Source organism: Hemitrygon akajei, chromosome 6 (assembly GCF_048418815.1).
Source record: "Hemitrygon akajei chromosome 6, sHemAka1.3, whole genome shotgun sequence".
Taxonomy (NCBI): Eukaryota; Metazoa; Chordata; class Chondrichthyes; order Myliobatiformes; family Dasyatidae; genus Hemitrygon; species Hemitrygon akajei.
Window position 1 is genome coordinate 64,049,885 of NC_133129.1, and position 21,034 is coordinate 64,070,918.

The following is a 21,034-nucleotide window of genomic DNA, read 5'->3' on the forward strand; positions in this document are numbered from 1 at the left end:
AACTCAGGGCAAAAAAGCCTCATGCACTCAGTGCTTTGATTTATGATCACCAACGTGAGAAAACTTCTCTTTAAAACCTTTCAAGAAATTATGGATCTGTATTCCCAGACCCCTCTGTTCTACTGCATACCCCAGTGCCCTACCATTCACTGTGCAAGTCCTACCCTGGTTTGCACTGCAAAAGTACAATACCTCACACTTGTCTGCATGAGACTCCATCTGTCATTTTTCAGCCCATTTTCCCAGCTAGTCCAGATCTTTTATAGCTTTTTCTTGCTGTCATTTGCAAATTTGATGACCTAATTTATCACATTATCACTTAAATCATTAATATAGATGATAAATGAGAATGGACCCAGTACCAATCCTTGCGGCTCACCACTAGTTATAGATAGACTTCCAATCAGAGAGACAACCATCTACTATCAAATTCTGTCTTCTCTCACTAAACTAATGCAGGATCCAATTTACTACTTCATCCTGAATGCCAAATGACTTAACCTTCTGGACCAGCCTCCCATGTGGGGCTTATTAAAGGCCTTTCTAAGGTCCACATGGACCATGTGCACCATCTTTCCTTCATCAATCGTCCATGTAATGTCATAGAACAGTACAGCACATTACAGGCCCTTCGGCCCACAATGTTGTGCCGACCCTCAATCCCTGCCTCCCATATAACCCCCCAACTTAAATTCCTCCATATACCTGTCTAGTAGTCTCTTAAACTTCACTAGTGTATCTGCCTCCACCACTGACTCAGGCAGTGTATTCCACGCACCAACCACTCTCTGAGTGAAAAACCTTCCTCTAATATCCCCCTTGAACTTCCCTCCCCTTACCTTAAAGCCATGTCCTCTTGTACTGAGCAGTGGTGCCCTGGGGAAGAGGTGCTGGCTGTCCACTCTGTCTATTCCTCTTAATATCTTGTACACCTCTATCATGTCTCCTCTCATCATCCTCCTCTCCAAAGAGTAAAGCCCTAGCTCCCTTAATCTCTGATCATAATCCATACTCTCTAAACCAGGCAGCATCCTGGTAAATCTCCTCTGTACCCTTTTCAATGCTTCCACATCCTTCCTAAAGAGAGGCGACCAGGACTGGACACAGTACTCCAAGTATGGCCTAAATAGAGTTTTATAGAGCTGCATCATTACATCGCGTTTCTTAAACTCTATCCCTCGACTTATGAAAGCTAACACCCCATAAGCTTTCTTAACTACCCTATCTACCTGTGAGGCAACCTTCAGGGATCTGTGGACATGTACCCCCAGATCCCTCTGCTCCTTCACACTACCAAGTATCCTGCCATTTACTTTGTACTCTGCCTTGGAGTTTGTCCTTCCAAAGTGTACCACCTCACACTTCTCCGGGTTGAACTCCATCTGCCACTTCTCAGCCCACTTCTGCATCCTATCAATGTCTCTCTGCAATCTTTGACAGTCCTCTACACTATAAGTCCTATATATACACTATATGTCCTCCAAAAAAACTCTAAAATATTGGTTAGACATGACCTCACACATGCAAAACCATGTTAACTATTGCAAATCAGGCCCCATCTATTCAATACTGTACTTGTATATCCAGTCCCATATAATGCTTTCCAATATTGCCTGATATTATGTTCACCAGCTTATAATTTCCCAGCTTTTTCTTAGAGCCTTCTTGAAGAATGGAACAGCATTTACACCCTCCAGTCCTCTGGCAGCTGTAGCTAAGGATATTTTAAATATCACTGCCAAGGTCCATGTAATCTCTGCCTCCCACAAGGACACACTGTCAGGCCCTGCGGATTAATTCATCCTACTTGGGTCAAGGCAGCAAGCACACCCTCCTCTATAAACTGGATTTAACATAGAAACAAGTCCTGTGGCTATACAGAGTCCCCACATAACACCTAGCTCCCATTTGTACTAATTCTACATCAATCCCATTTTTGGTTTATTCTCCCCACATCTTTATTAATCTACCACCCCCCCCCCCCCCAGATTTAACACATGCAAGGAGCATTTTAGAGTGTCCAATTAACCTACCAACACACATGTCTTTGGGACTTAGGAGGAAGTCAGAGCATCTGAAGGAATCCCACACGGTTACAGGGAGAGTGTGCGAACGCCACACAAATGCGGTCAGGATAAAATCTGGAGTCTCTGGTGTTGAGGCAGCAGCCCTCTTATTTGTACCACTGTGCTGCCAAGTGTTTAGGAATGGAAGTATCTGGATGTACATCTGCATTAATCTCTACATGTGGCAGGAAATGCTGGGAGACTAGTTTGTAATGCATATGGAGTTTAGGACATCATGAATATGGATATAGAATATGAAAGCAAGGAGATAATTTTGAGTCTTTATAAAATGTTGACCAACCCATGTGAGCTTATGCTTCCAATTCTGGTCTTCAGAAAGCAGGCAAAGGATGCAGGAAAAAAATTCTGGAGTGGGGTGAAGAGTTTAATTAATGAAGTTGGACAATTAAAGCTAAGACTGCTCTTAGCTTCTGAAGAAGAAGGAGGGAGATTTATTCTAAGTGTAAAAGTTGATGACTATTTTAGACAGAGGGAAACTGTACCCACTGGAACAGTAATTTCTTATTTACGAAGGGGCAACTTCTGAGACCCCTAACGATTGTAGGAGGGTCCGTGAAGCTTTAATAAGGTTAAAGATATGTAGTTAGAAATTTCACAACAGAAGTAAGAATAAATAAAAGAGGTTTACATATAAGCAAACAGTGCTTCGGCAGTGTCTTAAAGTTGCTCAACTTTCTTCTGCTATCAGATTCCATCATCATCAGCCCTTAGTGACCTCCACCTATCAGCTCCCAGCTTTGTCATTATTTTAACTTTCCCCTCTTCCATCTGACTATCGCCCATCCTCAAGTAATTCAACCCCTTATTGCCTGCTAGCTCCTTTTCCACCCTTTTCTGTAACCCTTCTGTCATTCTCCCCTCTGTCTGTCAGTCTAGACGAAAGGTCTCAACCCGAAACACTGACTTCCATTTCTCTCCACAAATACTGCCTGCCTCACTGAGTTCATCCAGTAACTTCTTTTCCTTTTCTTGTCCCAGATTTCAGCATCTGCAGTTTCTTGTGTCTCCAGTGCCTGCAGCCCTGTCTCAGCTTCCATAAAAGTTGTTTACGGGGGCTTTATATATTATACTGAAATTCGTCATTCAAAGAATTTGGGAGCCATTACAGTAATGGCTGGTTCATGGGCCAGGGTACATAGAGGCAAAAGATAAAGTTGGGGGTGGGGGGGAATGTGAGGAAAACTTTCGTTATTCTGTGACTTGTTGTGACTTCAAACTCACTTTTGGTAGGGGTGATGGAAAAGGAGTTAATCTGGGGAAATAGACAGGCTTTGAGAAAAACCAATCTACAGGAGAGGGTCACAAAGAGAGATTAAGAACTGTGTAGGCTACTTTACCAGGAGTTCCACTGCCTTGATGGCTCGTTCTGTGCCTCACAGAAAGAAAACCAGGGTATTAAGTTCATGCTTTTTCTAACCTTTTGGTTATTTTAATCAAAGCTTCTGAAAAAGTTGGATATTCTTGATGAAAAAGTTACTTTGTAAACTGCCAGTTTTTCTATCTTAACTCAGACTTACTAGATAGTTTTCATTGACACTGTCGATGTCGTCTCACCAAGAAGAGGTCTACCATTCTTACCTCGTGAATGATGCTGGATTGCATTGAACATTGTCCAGTGATCACATACATGCAGCTATCCAAAAATTTATGCCCTTATTAGTTATTGTGATTGCTTCCATGTATTTTAAGCCATGTCTCTATTTCCTACAACACACAAAAAATGCTGATGGAATGCAGCAGGCCAGGCAGCATCTATAGGGAGAAGTGCTGTTGATGTTTCGGGCCGAGACCTGCTGCGTTCCACCAGCATTTTTTATGCGTGTTGCTTGAATTTCCAGCATCTGCAGATTTCCTCGTGTTCTCTATTTCCTATAGTGTTATTCTGTAAGTATGCTTCGTTGGTTGTAGAACAGCTTGGGAATTCAGAGGCTGTGAAAGGTATTAAAGACCTGCAATAAATATGCAGACTGTCTTTTAAATAGCAAAAAAAAAATCAAAGTGCTGGAGGAACTCAGCAAGTCAGGCTGCATCTGTGGAGGCAGTGGGATGGCTGATGCTTGATCGATGCTGCCTGACCTACATCCAGCAATTTGTTTTTTTTTAAATTCAGATTACAGCATTTGCAGTCTCTTGTGCCTCATTGTAGCTTGTGGTTACAGTACAAGTCCCATCATGATCGGAGTGGAAGTAAGGTTCCCTGCACAATAAAGTGAGTGAGCAGCAGTGCCTGGACCTCAGTCTGTTGCATCTGGCCTAGCAGAGCTCCTGCCTCACATCTCTAGCATCTGGGGTTCAACCCTGAGCTCTGTGTGGAGTTTGAAGGCTCTCCTGGACTTTCCTTTTGAGAGCAGATCAAATGCTTTGACTGAAACGGCGACTGTCCATTTCACACTGCAATGGTTTCTGACCCATTGAATTCCTCTAGCTCCTTCTGGAGCCCTGGTTTCCACCCACATCCCAAACTTAGATGTGTCAGTGAATTAATTGGCCCCTCTAAATTGACCCTCCTGTGTAGGAGAGTAGTAGAGTTTGGTGAAAGTTGGTGGGAATATTAGGGTCTATAATGGAACAGGTGTAGGGTAATAATAAAAGCATGCTGGATGGCCAGAATATTTCCATACAGCATGAATCCATGACTCTAACATCAGCTGTGGAGTTCAAGTTAATTGTTATACTCACACAGGGTCTAAATATCATGAAAATTAGTTTTTTTTTGCAGCAGCACAATTTGTCACAAGCTGAGGACAAACACAAGTTAACATGCATTTAAATTAACACACGTAACTCACACATGAGCAACATTGTCAACAGATTAAGCAATAAAACTGCAAGATTGAGTGAGAGAAAAAGATATACTGCAAGGTAGTATTAAAGTTTTACATGTCATTTCAAGAGTCTGATGACATAGGGAAAGAAGCTGTTGAACATTTGAGTTGTGGGTCTTCAGACTCCCGTACCTCTTGCCTGATGACATCATCTAAAAGAGTCCATGGTCTGAATTGTGGGGTCTTGAGACATTGTTTAAAATGAACACACTCGCTTTTAAGACGGTAATGTAGATTTTTTTTGGGTTTTTTTTGTTGCAAGGTGCCAAGATCAATGTTCCTTCGGTACTTATGGTAAAAACTGCAGTGAACAATGCAACTGCTTAAACGGCGGTGAGTGTTATCACATCAACGGAGCATGCCTGTGTGAGCCGGGATTCACAGGGGACTCCTGCCAGATCCGCATGTGCCCTGACAACATTTACGGGATGAAATGCGACAAGCGCTGCCCCTGCCACTTGCAAACCACACTCAGGTAAGCCAAAGGCTAATTAGGCCAATGTTTGAAAATGCTACTTACAATTTTTTTAGTAAATGCATTCCCTTCCTTAGTCCGAGGCTAGAAATTTGTCATCGATCACTTGTTACAAACTCAGGCAAGCCCTATATTACAGCAATTCAAGTTATTGCAATTTGCCCTTACGGAATTCACAAATTAATTCCAAAAAAATCTGAGATACAGAGTAAACATTCACTTTAGTGGAATTTATGTGGAAAATGTCCAATTTTTTTTTGATGCAAGGACTGATGAAGTGACTTCACATTATGGAAAATCAACATTTAGGAATATCAAGACTCAAAGCTCTAAAGCATTCTTTTTAACCTTTTGGTAAAGAAATAAACTGAAGTCTTCTTTCCCTTTGTTCTGATGTTCTAATCTGTTTGTTGTGGCAAAGAGTGACAGTGCCTCCAATGAGGCAGTGATTCAACGCTCACGATCGTGCTTGTGCAAGTTCATTTGGTTGAATTTTGCTGTGGTTCATGAGGCCACTGATGAACCATCAATAACTCACTCTGAGACGTAAGAAGCGAGATATCGGCTTTTATTGACTGGAAGAATGAACAACACTACATCCTGGAGAATGAGGCCGGGCACAGGCCTCAATCACCTTTATACAGGGGTCTGTGGGAGGAGCCACAGGAGCAGTCAGCAGGGTCTGTGGGAGGAGCCACAGAAGCAGTCAGCAGGGGTCTGTGGGAGGAGTCACAGGAGCAGTTCAGACAGGTATATGTAGTTCACCACACACACTTGATAAGCATTCGCAATCCAACCACAAATCCCTATCATGTCTTGCTTACCGCAGCTAATTTTCTAGCAAATCAGTGGACAAATCGTCATACTTGAATCTTTCCCAAAACCCCACTAACCTTATGACACAGATATCTTGTCATTCTCACTGTATGTGTTGCTCAGTTGCACTCTTGTGGAAACGTAACAATTTACTCATTGTCAGGCATTTTAGAAATGTATAAAAGCTTTTTTTCCGCTGTGATATTACGTGTTGTTAGAGGGAATGTACATGCCTTTACTTTTATAAATCTGTTTAAAATTTGTGACTCCAACTCACAGTGATCACCATATCCTGATGTTTCTGTCTGTCACTGATTGGTTATCTGGTTATTGTTATTTCTATTGCTTGCTTGTTCTGTCAGACTCACTCGCTCTTCGTTTGTATTTATAGTTATTATATTTATACAGAATGTTATATTTCTGTAATAAAATAAAATTCATGGGGTAATTAAAAAAATTGGAGATGCTGCAAATCTGAAACAAAATTTAAAAATTATGAAGTTCCCTTCCCCCTCTCTCCCCCCTTCCCCCTTTCTGCCCCCCTCTCCCCCTCCCTCCCCTCCCCCTCCTTCCTTCTCCCACTCCCTGGGGATGGAAGAAAAAGAGAGAGAGAGAGAGAGAGAGAGAGAGAGAGAATGAGAAACAAACAGATTGAGAAACATGGTTTCTCTCAGTTTACCTCGCTATATAATTCATTCTTTGCCTATCATTGGCTCTCTCTTACTGCTTATCTCTTTCTATATGTGCTTTCTACATGCTATATTTTCTCTTTCTCTGTGTGCATCTCTCACTGTTTGTGTTCCTGTAACCCTCTTTATCCCTCTAACACTTCCCCACTCCATTGCTGTACAGAATAACACACATCCTACACATGCAGTACATACATACAATGTTCTGAAATAATCCAGCAAATGAGAGTGCGTGGCCATCTGACATTTTTATTCTGTTCAAAATACTGGACATTTGATTCAACTTGACAAAATCAGTACTAGGATCCGGGCTTCACTGAGGCTGTGAGTAATGTAATTTATCAGGCAGGACAATGCCTGTGACTCTGAAAGCTCTTGGAGCCAGTCAGATCAGTGCTGAATAACTTCAAAGCCCTTTTCTCCCTCTCAGTAAAACTTATTCTTAAAAGAAACAATAAGACATAAGGCAGCTATTCCGCAAGATTGAAATGTTTCTGAATGTACTTGGAACCTGTCAGTATCATATAACAATGGAGTATCCTTTATAATACCATGTCAGAAATGTAAATTGAGACGTGGCAAATTCCCTTAGTGATATCAGGCCTATTTATGGCTATTGGATCACATACCCTGGGTATTGATTTGGCACAAGACCCAGAATCTGATGGGCATTCCAAGTAATCTGCCCACCCTCATTGGGTGATGCGCTTATTTATGAAGATTAAAGCAGCTGTCTTCATCGGCCTTGAAAATGACAGGTGCTTCAGGTGGGAACAGCTGGCCATCGAACAGGTATTGCGACCTATGAAAATCAGGACCTCTCTGGGGTAGTTGCTGTCTACTCCAATTACAGTCTTGATGATGGGTTCCTGAAACACTACAGCACAATTTAATTGGCTTTACAGACCCAGCAGCGGTACAGCTTAGCTAGTAGATTGAAGCCCCACTCCAAAGACCTGTGGAGAAAATAAAGGCTGTCACTGCAGTGAGTATGCTACACAGTCAGCAGTGACATACATTGGAAGAGATTTTTAATGATCGTCTTTTCTGGTGTTCCATGCGAGTAAAAACAAAAGGAGAATTTCTCCTGATATGGTGACGATGTTTATCCAACATCACCAAGAATTGAGAATCTGGTTGTTACAGAGCACTGAGCAGTAGCATGGGAACAGGCCTTTTGGCCCACAATGGCTGTCTTCAATTGCCAATTGTTGGAGCTTGCTGAATGATAATTCTCTATCATGTTTCTACACTGCAACAGGGGACATGTGTCATAAAGTGCCCCATTGACAGTGAAGAGTTTTGGACTGTTTAAATACATGTCGTGGTAATGCATGAGATAGAGTCTTGGTTTAGATCTGCTAAATCTGCAGAACAGCTCATACTGTTCCCTTGAGTTAACAGCTTTAAGCTGAGGCTCTATCTTTGTAAAAGCCTCCTGGGCCTTTGCATCTCAAGTCGAACTGAATGATAGCCTTTCGGTGGAGGAAATAAGCCAGCAAGCACACTCACTGAGATCAGTGTCTTGCTGAAAGAGCTCAAAACACCATTGCTGGAACCTTTTTGGGAAAGAAACAAAAATAATGATTCTCTTTCAATTAAAATGGTTACTCAAGCAGAGGATTACAAGCAACAGAAAGTGGAGTCAGTGTTTCAGGTATAACAGTTGTGCGCATGAGACTATTGCTATGTTACAAGCGACTGAAAGCCCTTTTTATCCTTCCCCACCAGCTGTCACCCCATGTCTGGCGAATGTACTTGCAAACCCGGATGGTCTGGCCTCTACTGCAATGAGACATGTGCCCCTGGATTTTATGGTCTATCTTGTCGTCAAATCTGCAGCTGTAAAAATGGAGCAGACTGCAATGCCGAAACTGGCAAGTGCATCTGTGCACCAGGATATAAGGTAACACGAGTCGTCGGCTCTGCACAAAAATAGTCTGGAGTTTTTGTTTCTTCTTGTTTTCAGTGAGTTATGAAAGTTTGTGGAACATTTGACTGTTCAATTTCTGTCACTCACTCCAGTAACTGCCATCTCTGTGTACCACTCCAGTAACCACCTTAATCTGACAAAAGCAGTTTCTCATGTTTGTTAATCTACTTTATTTATTGACTTTTTAAATTTATTCATACACTGTGGAGTAGGCCCCTCCGGTCCTTTGAGCTACACTGCCCCAGTAACTGCCAACAGAACAATTTGAATTGAGCAATTAGCCTACCAACCGATAGGCCTTTGGACTGTTGAAGGAAACTGGAGCACTGAAGAAAGTCCGTGCTTTCCAACGGGAAGACATGCAGACTCCTTACAGAGGATGTCGGAATTGAACTCTGAACTCGACGTCCTGAGCTGTAATAGTGTTGCTCTAACCACTACGCTATCATGGTGTTCACTTGAGTGTACAGAAACTGGGCACTTGACCCTGTGTTAATGCTCCACATGGGTTGCCTCCCTCCTTCACCCTATCTGTATGTTCTTCCATTCCTATTTCTTTCATTCATTTAAACAGGTCCCCCTGAACTGTGTCTTTGCTCTTATGGATGTGTTGTTATGCTTCTCAACTGAGAGAGTGAATTTCACATTCTTGCTGCTTCCTGGACTTTCATCAGTTCCTCTTTAGATTTATCAATTACTGTCTTGTATTTCAGGCCCAAAGTTCTGTTGGGGCATCTGTGGAATTTCCCTTCTTTTCAAAGCTTCATAATCATAAATTACTTAAGTTATCCTTTAACCTTTCTTTTCCAGAGGAAGAAACCCTAATTATTTTCCTTATCTCTGAGAGCATTCTTTACAGGAAAAGAAGAGAGTGATTTAAAGCAATTACAGCTTATGGTAGGGTTCTGTCCCTTTGAACTGTTCACAAATCGGACATGCAGCCAAGAACAAAGTTCCTTCATAGCCGGAAGATGCTTGCAGACCTACGGCAGCTGTCAACTCCATCCAGTCGGTCTCCCAAACACTCATTTGTAAGAACAGACTATACATATGCCAGGTCTGGGAAGGACCTATATAATTTCTAACTAAACTAGTTGTTAATATTTAAATCCAGGATATTGACAATTTTCTTTCCAGTATTTAAAAAAAGTTCTTACATCTTGTTCTACGTTGCTCGACAGGGATCTGATTGTTCGACTCCTTGTCCAGCTGGCACCAATGGAGTAAACTGCTCCTCTACTTGTGACTGTAAAAATAAGGCACTCTGTTCACCAGTAGATGGCTCCTGTACTTGTAAAGCAGGTAGGTAAGAGTGAGTGAATGCCTCAATAATGCTTGATGCTGATGTGTTTGTTCTACTCAAAGCATTTTGAATGGTCGTTTTTGCAATCACCAATTTTCTGCTTTAAATGTTCATTATTTGGGTGTTTCAATGTGGGATATCTTTAATACTGTATTAAACTGTTCCAAGGCCCATAGGCGCAGTGGGCAGGACTGCTGTCTCACAGATTTACTCCTCATCTCTGATATAGTTTATGTGGTGTTGGCACGTTGAATGCATGTGTTTTCTCTGAATGCTCCATTTTCCTCCTTCATCCCAACTCCAGATGGGTTGGTCAATAACTTGGCTATTATGAATTGCTCCTGATCTGTGAGTGATTGAGGCCTGCAGAATTGGTGCGAATATGCGGAGAATGATGAATGTAACTGGTTACTCCATAGTTGGTGTTGACAGTGGGCCAAAGGGCCTACTCCTCTTGTTCTTTGTCTGTTACTGCATGGAAGTGATTTATCAAATACAGTTTGATGCCAAGCCATGTAAGACAGCAGCAGAGCTGATCAAAAACTTGATCAAAGGTGGATGTTTTTGGAATTTTGAAATGAGAGAATGGGAAGGGGTACCAGAAGGTGGGTCCTGGTAACTGTCAGCGATCAAGTGATTAAGATGATAGATCCACGAAAGGCCAGGATTGATAAATCACAGAAGTATTGTAATGTTTAGAAAGGAAGAATTACATTTCTATATCACCCTTTATGGTTCCAGTACATCTAAAATGTGCTTTCAGTCAATTCAGCGCTGACAAAATGTTTCCCACAAACAACAATCTGATGATGCTGTGCTAACAGCTTAGACATATTGATTAAAGAATAAATATATTACCCATTCTTAGAAATGTTGCCTTAGGTTATTTTATATCCAGCTGCAAGAATAGATAAGGCCTTGGTTTCAAATGCTCTTGCCTTTACCAGTGTATTCATTCAGTGGTAAAATGGGGCATCAGCCTAGATTATTTGGTCAAGGATTATAGAATTTGGAACTAGTTCTGAGCTTGAACCTAGGAGTTTCAGTCTCAGGGTTAACCAATTGAGCAGAGGTGACTCAGTCTGGAGTAGATTATCGAGACAGAGTGGTCAGGACAAGAAGGAACATAGAGAAGGACAGCGACCTGAAAAATTGTCCAGATCCAAAGCTGGTCCTTGGAGCACAGAAATTGTTTTAAACATGCAAATTTGTTACTGCTTGCCGAAGAATTAGACTATGTATAGTGCCAGTTGGATGATGTGTATAGTGCTAATGCCCAAACCAAAATCACAGGATTGAGATAGTCTGGTTTTAACAAATGGTTATTGCAGTATATTGTAGTGACCTGGCTTAATCCACTGTAACTCTTTTGCTGCTGTAATAGTAGAGGGAGCGCAATCACTCGAGTCGAGTATGATGTTCGCCAACGGGGTTGTCTATCGGCGAGATCTCATGTGACTGTAGAGGCTGATCCTGGATCCACATATTCTGATGCATTCTGGGCAAGAGTAGGTGGTGGCTGTCATCAGTGGTTTGGTCTTTTGGTTGTTCAACTACATCTGAAGCTCATGAGTTGAACTGCCATATACAGATGATGCTTGCTTTTGTGCACACTTGGAGACTGAGCTCCAACTCATTGTTGAATTCTGTTAGAAGAACGTAGATGCCTTACATAACAAATGGAAAAAGCACCCAACTCTCAAATAATCCACCTACTGGTTCTCCCTCCCCATGTAGAAGAGGCTGCAGTTTCCATGTTTGTCCCATCCGCCCCCTTAGAACTCATACAACTGGAATGGATCCCAGTGGACCGCTTAGGAAGGGAAGAAGGATTGTAAATGAATCCCTCAAAGAGTGTTGACACCATAACTTGTTTGTTGCTCAGAGGTTTCTCCACAGGGAGCTGCTGCATCTTTTGGTCATGGGTCAAAGTGATCTCCATAATAGTGTGAGGAGTGGGAGTAGGGGAGCAGAGAAACTGAGGTTATGGTGCTTGGGTTATTGATGCACCATCAATAACTCTCTCTGATACTTAAAGGCGAGATATCGGCTTTTATTGACTGGATGAAGGAACAAGCAGTGGTTGACCACCATACTACATCCTGGAGACAGAGAGGCCAGGCTCAGACCTCAATCGCCTTTATACAGGGGTCTGTGGGAGGAGCCACAGGAGCAGTCAGCAGGGGGCGTGTCCAGACAGGTATATGTAGTTCACCACAGTTATCCCTCTGAAGCCTCTACACACCTCCTACTCTGGAATGGGCCTGATCACATCCCATTGCTACAAGTGGCCTGCGATCCCGAGAATAGCAAAACCCACCAATATCCTTACTGACAGAGCTGCTCTACGACAGATACTATAGCATACGTCATGCACTGGCCCTGACACACCTAGAAAACGAGGACCCTCAATGTAAAATGCTGTTTCTGGATATCAGTTCGGCATTCAACATTATTGTCCAACAGGCCTTGGTGAACAAACTCCTTCTCCTTGGACTAAATACACTGTCCCTGTGCAACTGAGTGTTGGATTTTCTAACCAGCAGACTTCAGATAGTCAGGATGTACAACCACTCCTCCCTCCCCACATCCTGGACACAGGTGCCCCCCAGAGCTGTGTGCTAAGTCCATTGCTATACACTCTGCTCTCTCATGACTGCACAAACACCGGACTAACCACTTTGTCAAGTTCACCGATGACAGGACAGTGGTGGTGCTCATCACCAACAACGATGAGACCACCTGCATGACAGAAGGTTGAAGACCTTGAGGCCTGGTGCCAGGCAAATAATCTCTTCCACAACGTCAACAAGAGATGGTAACTGACTTCGGGAGAACTCGCCCCACTCACACCCCTCTTTACTGTGGCGGCCCAGCAATGGAAACTGCAAAGAGTTTCAGACTTCTGGGAGTCCACATCTCGCAGAACCTCTCATAGTCAGAACACGTTCTACACAATCAGGAAAGCTCACCAACACCTCTAATCTTTGAGTAGGTTGAAGAGAGCTTGGACAACGTACAAACGCGCAGTGCAGAGCACTCTAACAAGCTGCATCACTGCATCAGACAGAAACTGCACTGCGGCAGACAGGAAGGCTCGATGGCAGGTAGTCAAAACTGCCCAATGCAGCAACAGCACCAGTCTACCTGCCATCAAGTAATTTTATGCAGAAAGATGCCAGTAACATCATGAGGAATCCCACCCACTCTGCTCATGGACTGCTTGTCCCACTCCCATCAGGGATGAGTCTATGTAACATCCATGTCAGGACTATCAGACTTGGAAACGTTTACTTTCCCAAAGCAGTAAGGCTGATAACACCGCCACCCACTACCCGCCACCCCACACCCCCAACCAGCACTGCTTTATCTTTTCCTGTCAGTCATCTTATGTAGAGACACTCCTGTGCCAAGTGTCATTTTATGGACATACAATCAAATTATGTACATAAGCTATCTTACGTTTTTTTTTCATCATTATAGTGTTTTTTATCTTATTGAGATTTTTATTTTGTGCTGCATAGGATCCAGAGAAACAATTATTTTGTTCTTCTTTATAATCATGTAGTGGAAGTGGCATTAAACAATCTAGATTGGATCCATGTATCGAGGGTTGCATGCACTGTACTGGCAACTTCCCCAGGAGCCTCTCTGTCTACAGAGAGCACGAGCATCAAATTGCAGAAATTAAAAATTCTCAAAGGATGTTTTTCTTTAAATGTTAACGACTGGATCATTAGGGGAATGAGAGTGCCACTTTATCCATGAATGTTTCATTATCTTGAGTATTCACACTCTGCTCTATTTATTGTGAATTAACTAAGAAGAATATTGCTCATGTGATTCCAATCCATTTTCTGCTCTGAAATAATTTAATAAGCAATGCACATCCTTGCACAAAATATGACACAGTTATGAAGTCTGTCAGGAAGTGCCAGTTCTGATTTTCCAAAGAGCAGGAAATTTTTATATTTTCTTTCAAAATAGATAGAGGTCTGTGCCAGCTTATATAACAGCCCCATTCTCCATTAATTTTGCCTATAATCAATTCTTTCCACAACTTGCATCAACTGTTCTATTACTTACCTTCGGACAGACTGAGGGCAATTTAGAGGAACCAATCCACCTACCAAGCTGATGTACTGGAAGAAGTCGTAGTCACAGGAAGAGCATGTAAACTCCATACGGTCAGCACCCAGGGTTGGGGTTGAACCCAGATCAGTAGAGCTGAGGCAGAAGCGCCACTCCACCACACTAGGAGCAAACATTTCAAACATGCCACAGAATGCATCCTTCTAAACATCTTATGGAAAACAAGGAGGCATCACTGGATGCAATTTCCAGACATTGGTGTCCATTGGATCTTTGAAGTATTTCAATGCGTCAGTGCTTAAAAAGCTGTCATGTAAATGGAGTGAGTGAGAAGAAATCAAGTTGCATTATCTCAGTAGCATTCATTGCCAGGGACAATGAGTGAAATTTAGAGCAAATTCCTATTATAGACAAGGGCAGGATTTAGTTTGGCTGATACTGGGAAGCTAGGTGTTCAGAGCTGTTACAGTGGGTGCTCTTATTGTAGAACTCTGACATTGATATGAAAGCAACACAAAGCACTCCTTGAATATGTTGGAATTAGGTTAAGGAAAAGTAACTCAATTGTTTCCTAGCTAGATTTCAAAAGGATTCAGTTTCTCTCATTTTATTTTCACACCCTCCTTTCAGAGGCAGTGATTCAGAATGGAGCACCGTTCCACGTATAGACCAGTCCTGAAACACCATAAGCAGTTTAGTGCAGCCCACTTTATGCAGGTAGTATTGGCTTCAGAAGAACTACAGTTTAAATTTACCTCGTTAATAAGGGCTAAATTATGAGGAAGGATTTACACATTTGTTTTGTTTTCTGAGGGTTTGATTGTATTAAGGGAGAGAGATGGAAGTGGATGTAACAAAACTTTCTACTGGTTAAAAAATCAGGATCTAAAATTGAGAGCCTGGGCTTTTCAGAGTGGAATTTGAAAACATATCTCCATGTATAGAAGGAATTTAAAATGATCTTCCTGACCCACAGTTGATGACTTATTAATATTATTAAAGAGATTAATAGGTTTGTTATTAGACAAAAGCATGAAGGGATACGAAATGGAGCATAGACAGGGATATGGAGTGAGATCAGCAATCAGCTGGGAACCCATAGCAAAACAAATTCAAGCAGCTGAGTGGTGTCCTCCTGTAAAAGTTCTCAGCAGTTATTTGTCTAAAAACGATAAGATATTTATCATTTTCACTCTCTTGTCAACAAGCAGTTTAATAAGTGAAGCGAAAGGGAAGAGCCCATAATGTCATGTTGAAGAGAATTTGCTCACTGAGTGTACTGTTGTGATCTGCACCATCCTAACTAAGGGGCACTAGAAGCAGACTCCCAACTCTCAACAGAATGGCTAAATACTTCAAGTTGAAGAATTTGGAGAGGTATGGAGACAAAGCTATCTATTCTTCTGTGTGTTCAACAAGATCAAAACAAAATATTAGCCATGTGTTAATTGGGAGAAATTTATACCACAGCTGCCTCTGACAGACTCTTGTAAGCCAGCGATAAGGGAGGCTAAAATCCCACATACCGCATATGTGGCAGAAGAGAATGTTGCTCGTTGTTCAGTGTTGAAAACACACCAAAAGGTTTACAGAACCATACTTCCCAGTGGGGGGGGGGGGGATATTTCACCCTTCCTGGCTTTTTGAGCGATGTCACCAATTAGGGTTAGTCTTCCCTGCCACTGTCCTGCAAGTATTTCCAAGCCAAGTATTAATCCAATATAGTTAAAAATCCAATAGTTAAAAAGACCAAGATCAGAATCAGAATTGGGTGTAATATCACTGTGAAATCTGTTGTTTTGTGCAGCAGTACTTTGCAACACATAGTAATTTTAAAACACTATAAATTACAGTAAGAAATATATTGTAAGAGATAAAAAATAATAAATTAAATAAGGTGCACAAACCCACCCCCCCCAAAAAAATATGGAGGTAGTACACATGGGTTCATTGTCCATCCAGAAATCTAATGGCGGAAGACAAGAAGCTCTTCCTAAATCATTGAGTGTACAGTATGTCTTTAGGCTCCTGTATGTCCTCCTTGCTGGTAGCAGTGAGAAGAGGGCATGTCCTTGGTGATGGGAATCCTTAGTGATAGATGCCACCTCTTTGAAGCTACTGTCTCTGAGAGAGCTGGCTGAGTCACAGAGCCAAGATTGGCATATTGGATTAGAATAGGTTTGGATGGAGCTAATTAGCAGAAGGGGTTGGAAAACTTCAGTGTGCATTATATTGACCCTTGAACAGTTGAAGAGTTGTTGCACACAGAATAAGATTTAGAGATTGCATGGGAAAAGATAATACACTAACAATAGTGAACATGCAGACTGGATAATTCAAATTGCTGCTGACAATATAGAGAATGAATTATTATAATATTATATAAGATAGATTTTTAATCGGTGTGCAGAAGAACCGACTTGGGAATAGGCTCACTTATATCTTGTACCATGTCAAGAGAAAAGGCTAATTACAAATCTTATTCTAAAGAGGCCCCCCGGGAAAGAGTGACCGCTAGAATTTTACATTAATCTAAAAGTGACATGGTTCTATCTGAAAAAGAGTTTTCAATTAAAACAAAGACAAATGTTAAATGGGAGGTTGACTAGAGTGGATTTTAACTACATTAATAGAATATGATGGAAGGCAGGCGGTGGGTAGTGATTAAAGAACAAATACATGATTTGCAACAAATGTATATTTCTTGAAAGCACAAAGATCCAACAGGAGAAGTGTTGCAGCCCTGGATTACAGAATAGTATTAAACTGAAAAAGGTTTATAAGTATACTGAAAAAAAATTGTACCTGAAGACTTAGAATTCAACAGAATAAAAGTAATAGATAAAGTTTATCAGAAGTATAAGAAGGAGTTTAGATACTGTCCTATGCAAATGTTTTAGGCACCCTAGATATTTCATATATATTTTGTTTTAGGTGTTTACTTTTTTGTCTTCTGCATTAATATGTCAATAGAAAAGAACAAATTTTACATGTCCAAACATTCATTTTCCAAAATATTAAATGCTACAGAGAAATATTTGTACTTGTTAAAGAAAGTAACATATTAGACCTCTTCAAATAAAACTTGAAAAGGTATACAGCCCAGCGTATGATTGAACCTACAGGTGTTAATGATCAATGACATAATGAGTAGAATGAACTAAACTGATTAACTGAAACAGAACCAAGTGTAGAAGGAATCAAACTGGGTGAAGGACAACCAAGCTAAAATGTTGAGGCTGTGGCAAATGAGACAGGTTAACCTTCAAATCATCAATACATACGCCATGGCAAGAGTGATCATAGCAGCAAGATACAAGATGCCCATCCTGCATCAGCAAGGTTTCTCCCAAGCAGAAATTTCATGGTAGACAGGAGTTTCAAATGTGCTGTCCAAACCCTTCCAAAGCACAAAGAAATGGTCAATGTTGAGAACAAGAAATGCAGAGGTCAGCCTTGGAAACTAAGTGCGGCAGACAAGAGATACATCAAACTGATGTCCCTTAGAAGTCCAGCTCTGCTGTCAGCTCTGAACTCACAGAAACCACTGGAACCCAAGTACACCGCTCTGCAGTCCAGAGAAATTTTGTCAGAACTGGTCTTCAGAGAAGAGTTGCTGCCAAAAAGCCAAGAGACTCACCTACACACAAGAACACAAGGACTGGGGTGCTGAACAAAGGCAGCAAGTGCTCTGCACTGACAAGTCAAAATTTGAAATTTTTAGCTTAAACAGGAGGCAATTTGTCTGTAGAAAAGCTGGAGAACCCTACATGGATGAGTGTCTGTGGAGGTTTCCTGCAGGTTTGGGGAGGCACCTCTGCAAATGGAGTTGGTGATTGATGCACCATCAATAACTCACGCCGAGACTTAGGAAGTGAGATATCGGCTTTTATTGACTGAAGAACAACACTACATCCTGGGGAAAATGAGGGAGAGCAGCAGGCCACAGTCGCCTTTATACAGGGGTCTGTGGGAGGAGCCACAGGGGCAGTCAGCAGGGTCTTGGGAGGAGCCACAGGAGCAGTCAGACAGGTATATCTAGTTCACCACAGTGATCTGGTGAGGATCCTCAGTACAGAGAAGTACAAGCAGAGTCTCATCCTTCACACAACACCATCAGGGAGGCGTCTGACCGGTCCCGACTCATTCTGCGGCAGGACAATGACCCCAAACACATGGCCAAGGTTATAAAGAATTACCTTTGGCAAAAAGAAGGAGTTCTGCAACAGATAGTATGGCCTCCACAGAGGCCTGATCTCAATAACATCAGGGCTGTCTTGCATTACTTGGAGAGATAGAAGCAAGTGAGACAGCAAGCAAGTCCTCCAAAATGCTTGAAAGAACCTACTGACTGATTTTCTTATAGAACTGTATGACAGTCCACCTAAGAGATTTGATGCAGCTTTAAAGCCAAAGCATGGTCACACCAAATAATGATTTGAATTAGATTTTTACTGTTTACTGATCTTTATAGTACTTTTTTGATATTTAGAAACTTTTATTTTCATTACTTGGGACAGCATCTTCACCTTTCAGAATATTTTTATATGTGCCTAAGATCTTTACATAGTTTTGTAGATGCTTATAAAAGAAAGGAGTCCTATAGAAAGTATGTCCAGGGGAATTAATAATTGAAAATGTTAATACTAATGGAAAGTAAGAGGATGGAAAGTGAATTTCTCCCAGGATGGCAGCTATTTTGCATTGAAGATACACATTACATCCCAGAGGAAGCTGTAAATTTGGAATTGTGTGTAACTCAGGAAAGTTCATGTTTGACTGTACATATATGCAACCAAATGAAACAATGTTCCTCCAGACCATGATGCACCCACAAGATATTACCACAAATAAGTTAATAAAATATAATTCAAAATGCATGCATTGCACTGCACAGTAAACAATAAACAGCTCGCTGTCCTAGTGACGAGACCTTGGTAATGGCAGTTTGTTCATTAGTCTTACAGCCTGAGGGAAGAAGCTGTTACCCAGTCTGGTATTCCTAGACTTGATGCCTCTGTACCTCCTTCCTAAGAGTTGAAGAGAGTATACAACACTCCCAGTAAAGGTCACAAATGGGGGAAGGAGACCCGGTGATCCTCTTGGAGGTTTTTACAGTCCTCGGTAGGGTTTTGAAATCCGATGCCTTGCAGCTTCCGTACCACACAGTAATGCAGCCAGGCAGGACACTCAACGTTGCTTCTGTAGGAAGCCGTCTGAATGGGGGCGGTGAGTCTTGCACACCTGAATCTCCTCAGAAAGGTTCATTGCTGCCGTGTCTTCCTAGCTAACGTTGTGCAGTGGAGAGTGGTCGACTTGCACCTTCCTGAAGTCTACAATCATCTCTTTTGTCTCATCCATGTTGAGACTCAGGCTGTGGTTCTTGCACCATCTGACAAGCCTCTCTGTCTCCTCTCTGTATGCTGACGCATCGTTGTTGCTGATGAGGCCAACCATTGCATTGTAATAACCAATTATAATCACCACAGTAGTAGGAAATAAATTGGGACTGCAGGCTAAAAGGAAACGAAGTGTAGCAATGTGGATCTTTTTGTGGTTGGTAAGATGTAATGAGTCATATGCTGCAAGAATCAAGGCTAAGGCTTTAATTTTACAATTTATATACATGATTTGGATGAAGAGACAGAGATATGGTTATGATGTTTGCTGATGACACAAAGATGGGTCAGAGATCAACTGTAAGAAGGCAACTGAGGGATATAGAAAGTTGATCAAGTGAGCAAAGATAGGGCAAATGGGAAATGGTCCAGGAAAAACATCCATTAAACTGCACCACTCTGGAATGCAGGAGATCTGATTTTCCTCATGCATGATCAGTACAAGCCTAAACTGCAGGCCCAATAGTTAATCAGCGAATCTCAGTATGTTATTGTTTACATTTAGGAAGTAGAATGCAAAATTAGGAAGGTTATTCTGCACTTAGATATTGCATCTGTGAGATTTTTCATCTTTTTATTTATTTCCTTCCTTACTTAACAATACAGCACAGAGTAGGCCCTATGAGCCATGCTGCCCCAGCAACTCCCGATTCAAACCTAGTCTAATTACAGGACATTGTACAACGACCAAGTAACCTAGCAACCTGCTGGGCTTTGGGCTGTGGGAAGAAACTAGAACGCCCAGAAAAATCCCTCACATTCCATGGGGAGGAAATACAGACTCCTTTATAGATGATGTCAGAATTGAACTCTGACTTTCGACACCTTGAGCTGTAATAACGTCACATTGACCACTACACTATCATGGCAACATCTCGAGCACTGTGTACAATGCTAGTCTCCCTATTTAAGGAAGGATCTTACAGTGTTGGAACCAAGTTAGGAAGGTTTACTAGATTGCTAACAGGATTGGATGGCTTTTCTATAAGGAAAGGTTGGTTGGGCTTTTCTTATGTTTGCTGGAGTAGAGAACTGAAAGGGGAATTGATTGAAACAAATTTTATCCTGTGGAATATTGATAGAGTAGATGCAGAAAGGATGCTTCTTTTGGGAAAATCTGTAACTAGGGGTTGCTGTACAGAAATAAGAAGTTGCCCGTTTAAGACAGAACTGTGGAGAAGTTTTATCTCTCAGGATGTCATAATAATTTGAAAGTGTTTTCCTCAAAGGGCAGTGGAAGCTGGGTTTTAAAAATTATTTTTGGGCTGAGGTCGATTCTGAATGATCAAAAGGGTAGATGGTTACTGGGAATAGGGAGGAATGTGGAGTTCAGATTACAATTAGATCAGCCATGATCACATTGAATAGTAGGGCAGGTTTGAGGGGCCAAGTGGTCTTTTCTTTCCCCAGGTTGT

The 21,034-nt window shown here is 41.7% G+C and overlaps 1 protein-coding gene across 4 annotated transcripts in view; it reads left to right on the forward strand.

Moving 5' to 3' along the window:
* megf10 (multiple EGF-like-domains 10) overlaps positions 1–21,034 on the forward strand; it is a 176,276-nt gene that overhangs the window by 108,668 nt on the left and 46,574 nt on the right. For all 4 annotated transcript variants that reach the window (XM_073048477.1, XM_073048479.1, XM_073048478.1 and 1 more), the window contains exons 9-11: positions 5,175–5,387; positions 8,624–8,798; positions 10,007–10,127. In XM_073048477.1, the coding sequence (XP_072904578.1) occupies positions 5,175–5,387; positions 8,624–8,798; positions 10,007–10,127 (509 nt within the window). The remainder of the gene's footprint in view (positions 1–5,174; positions 5,388–8,623; positions 8,799–10,006; positions 10,128–21,034) is intronic.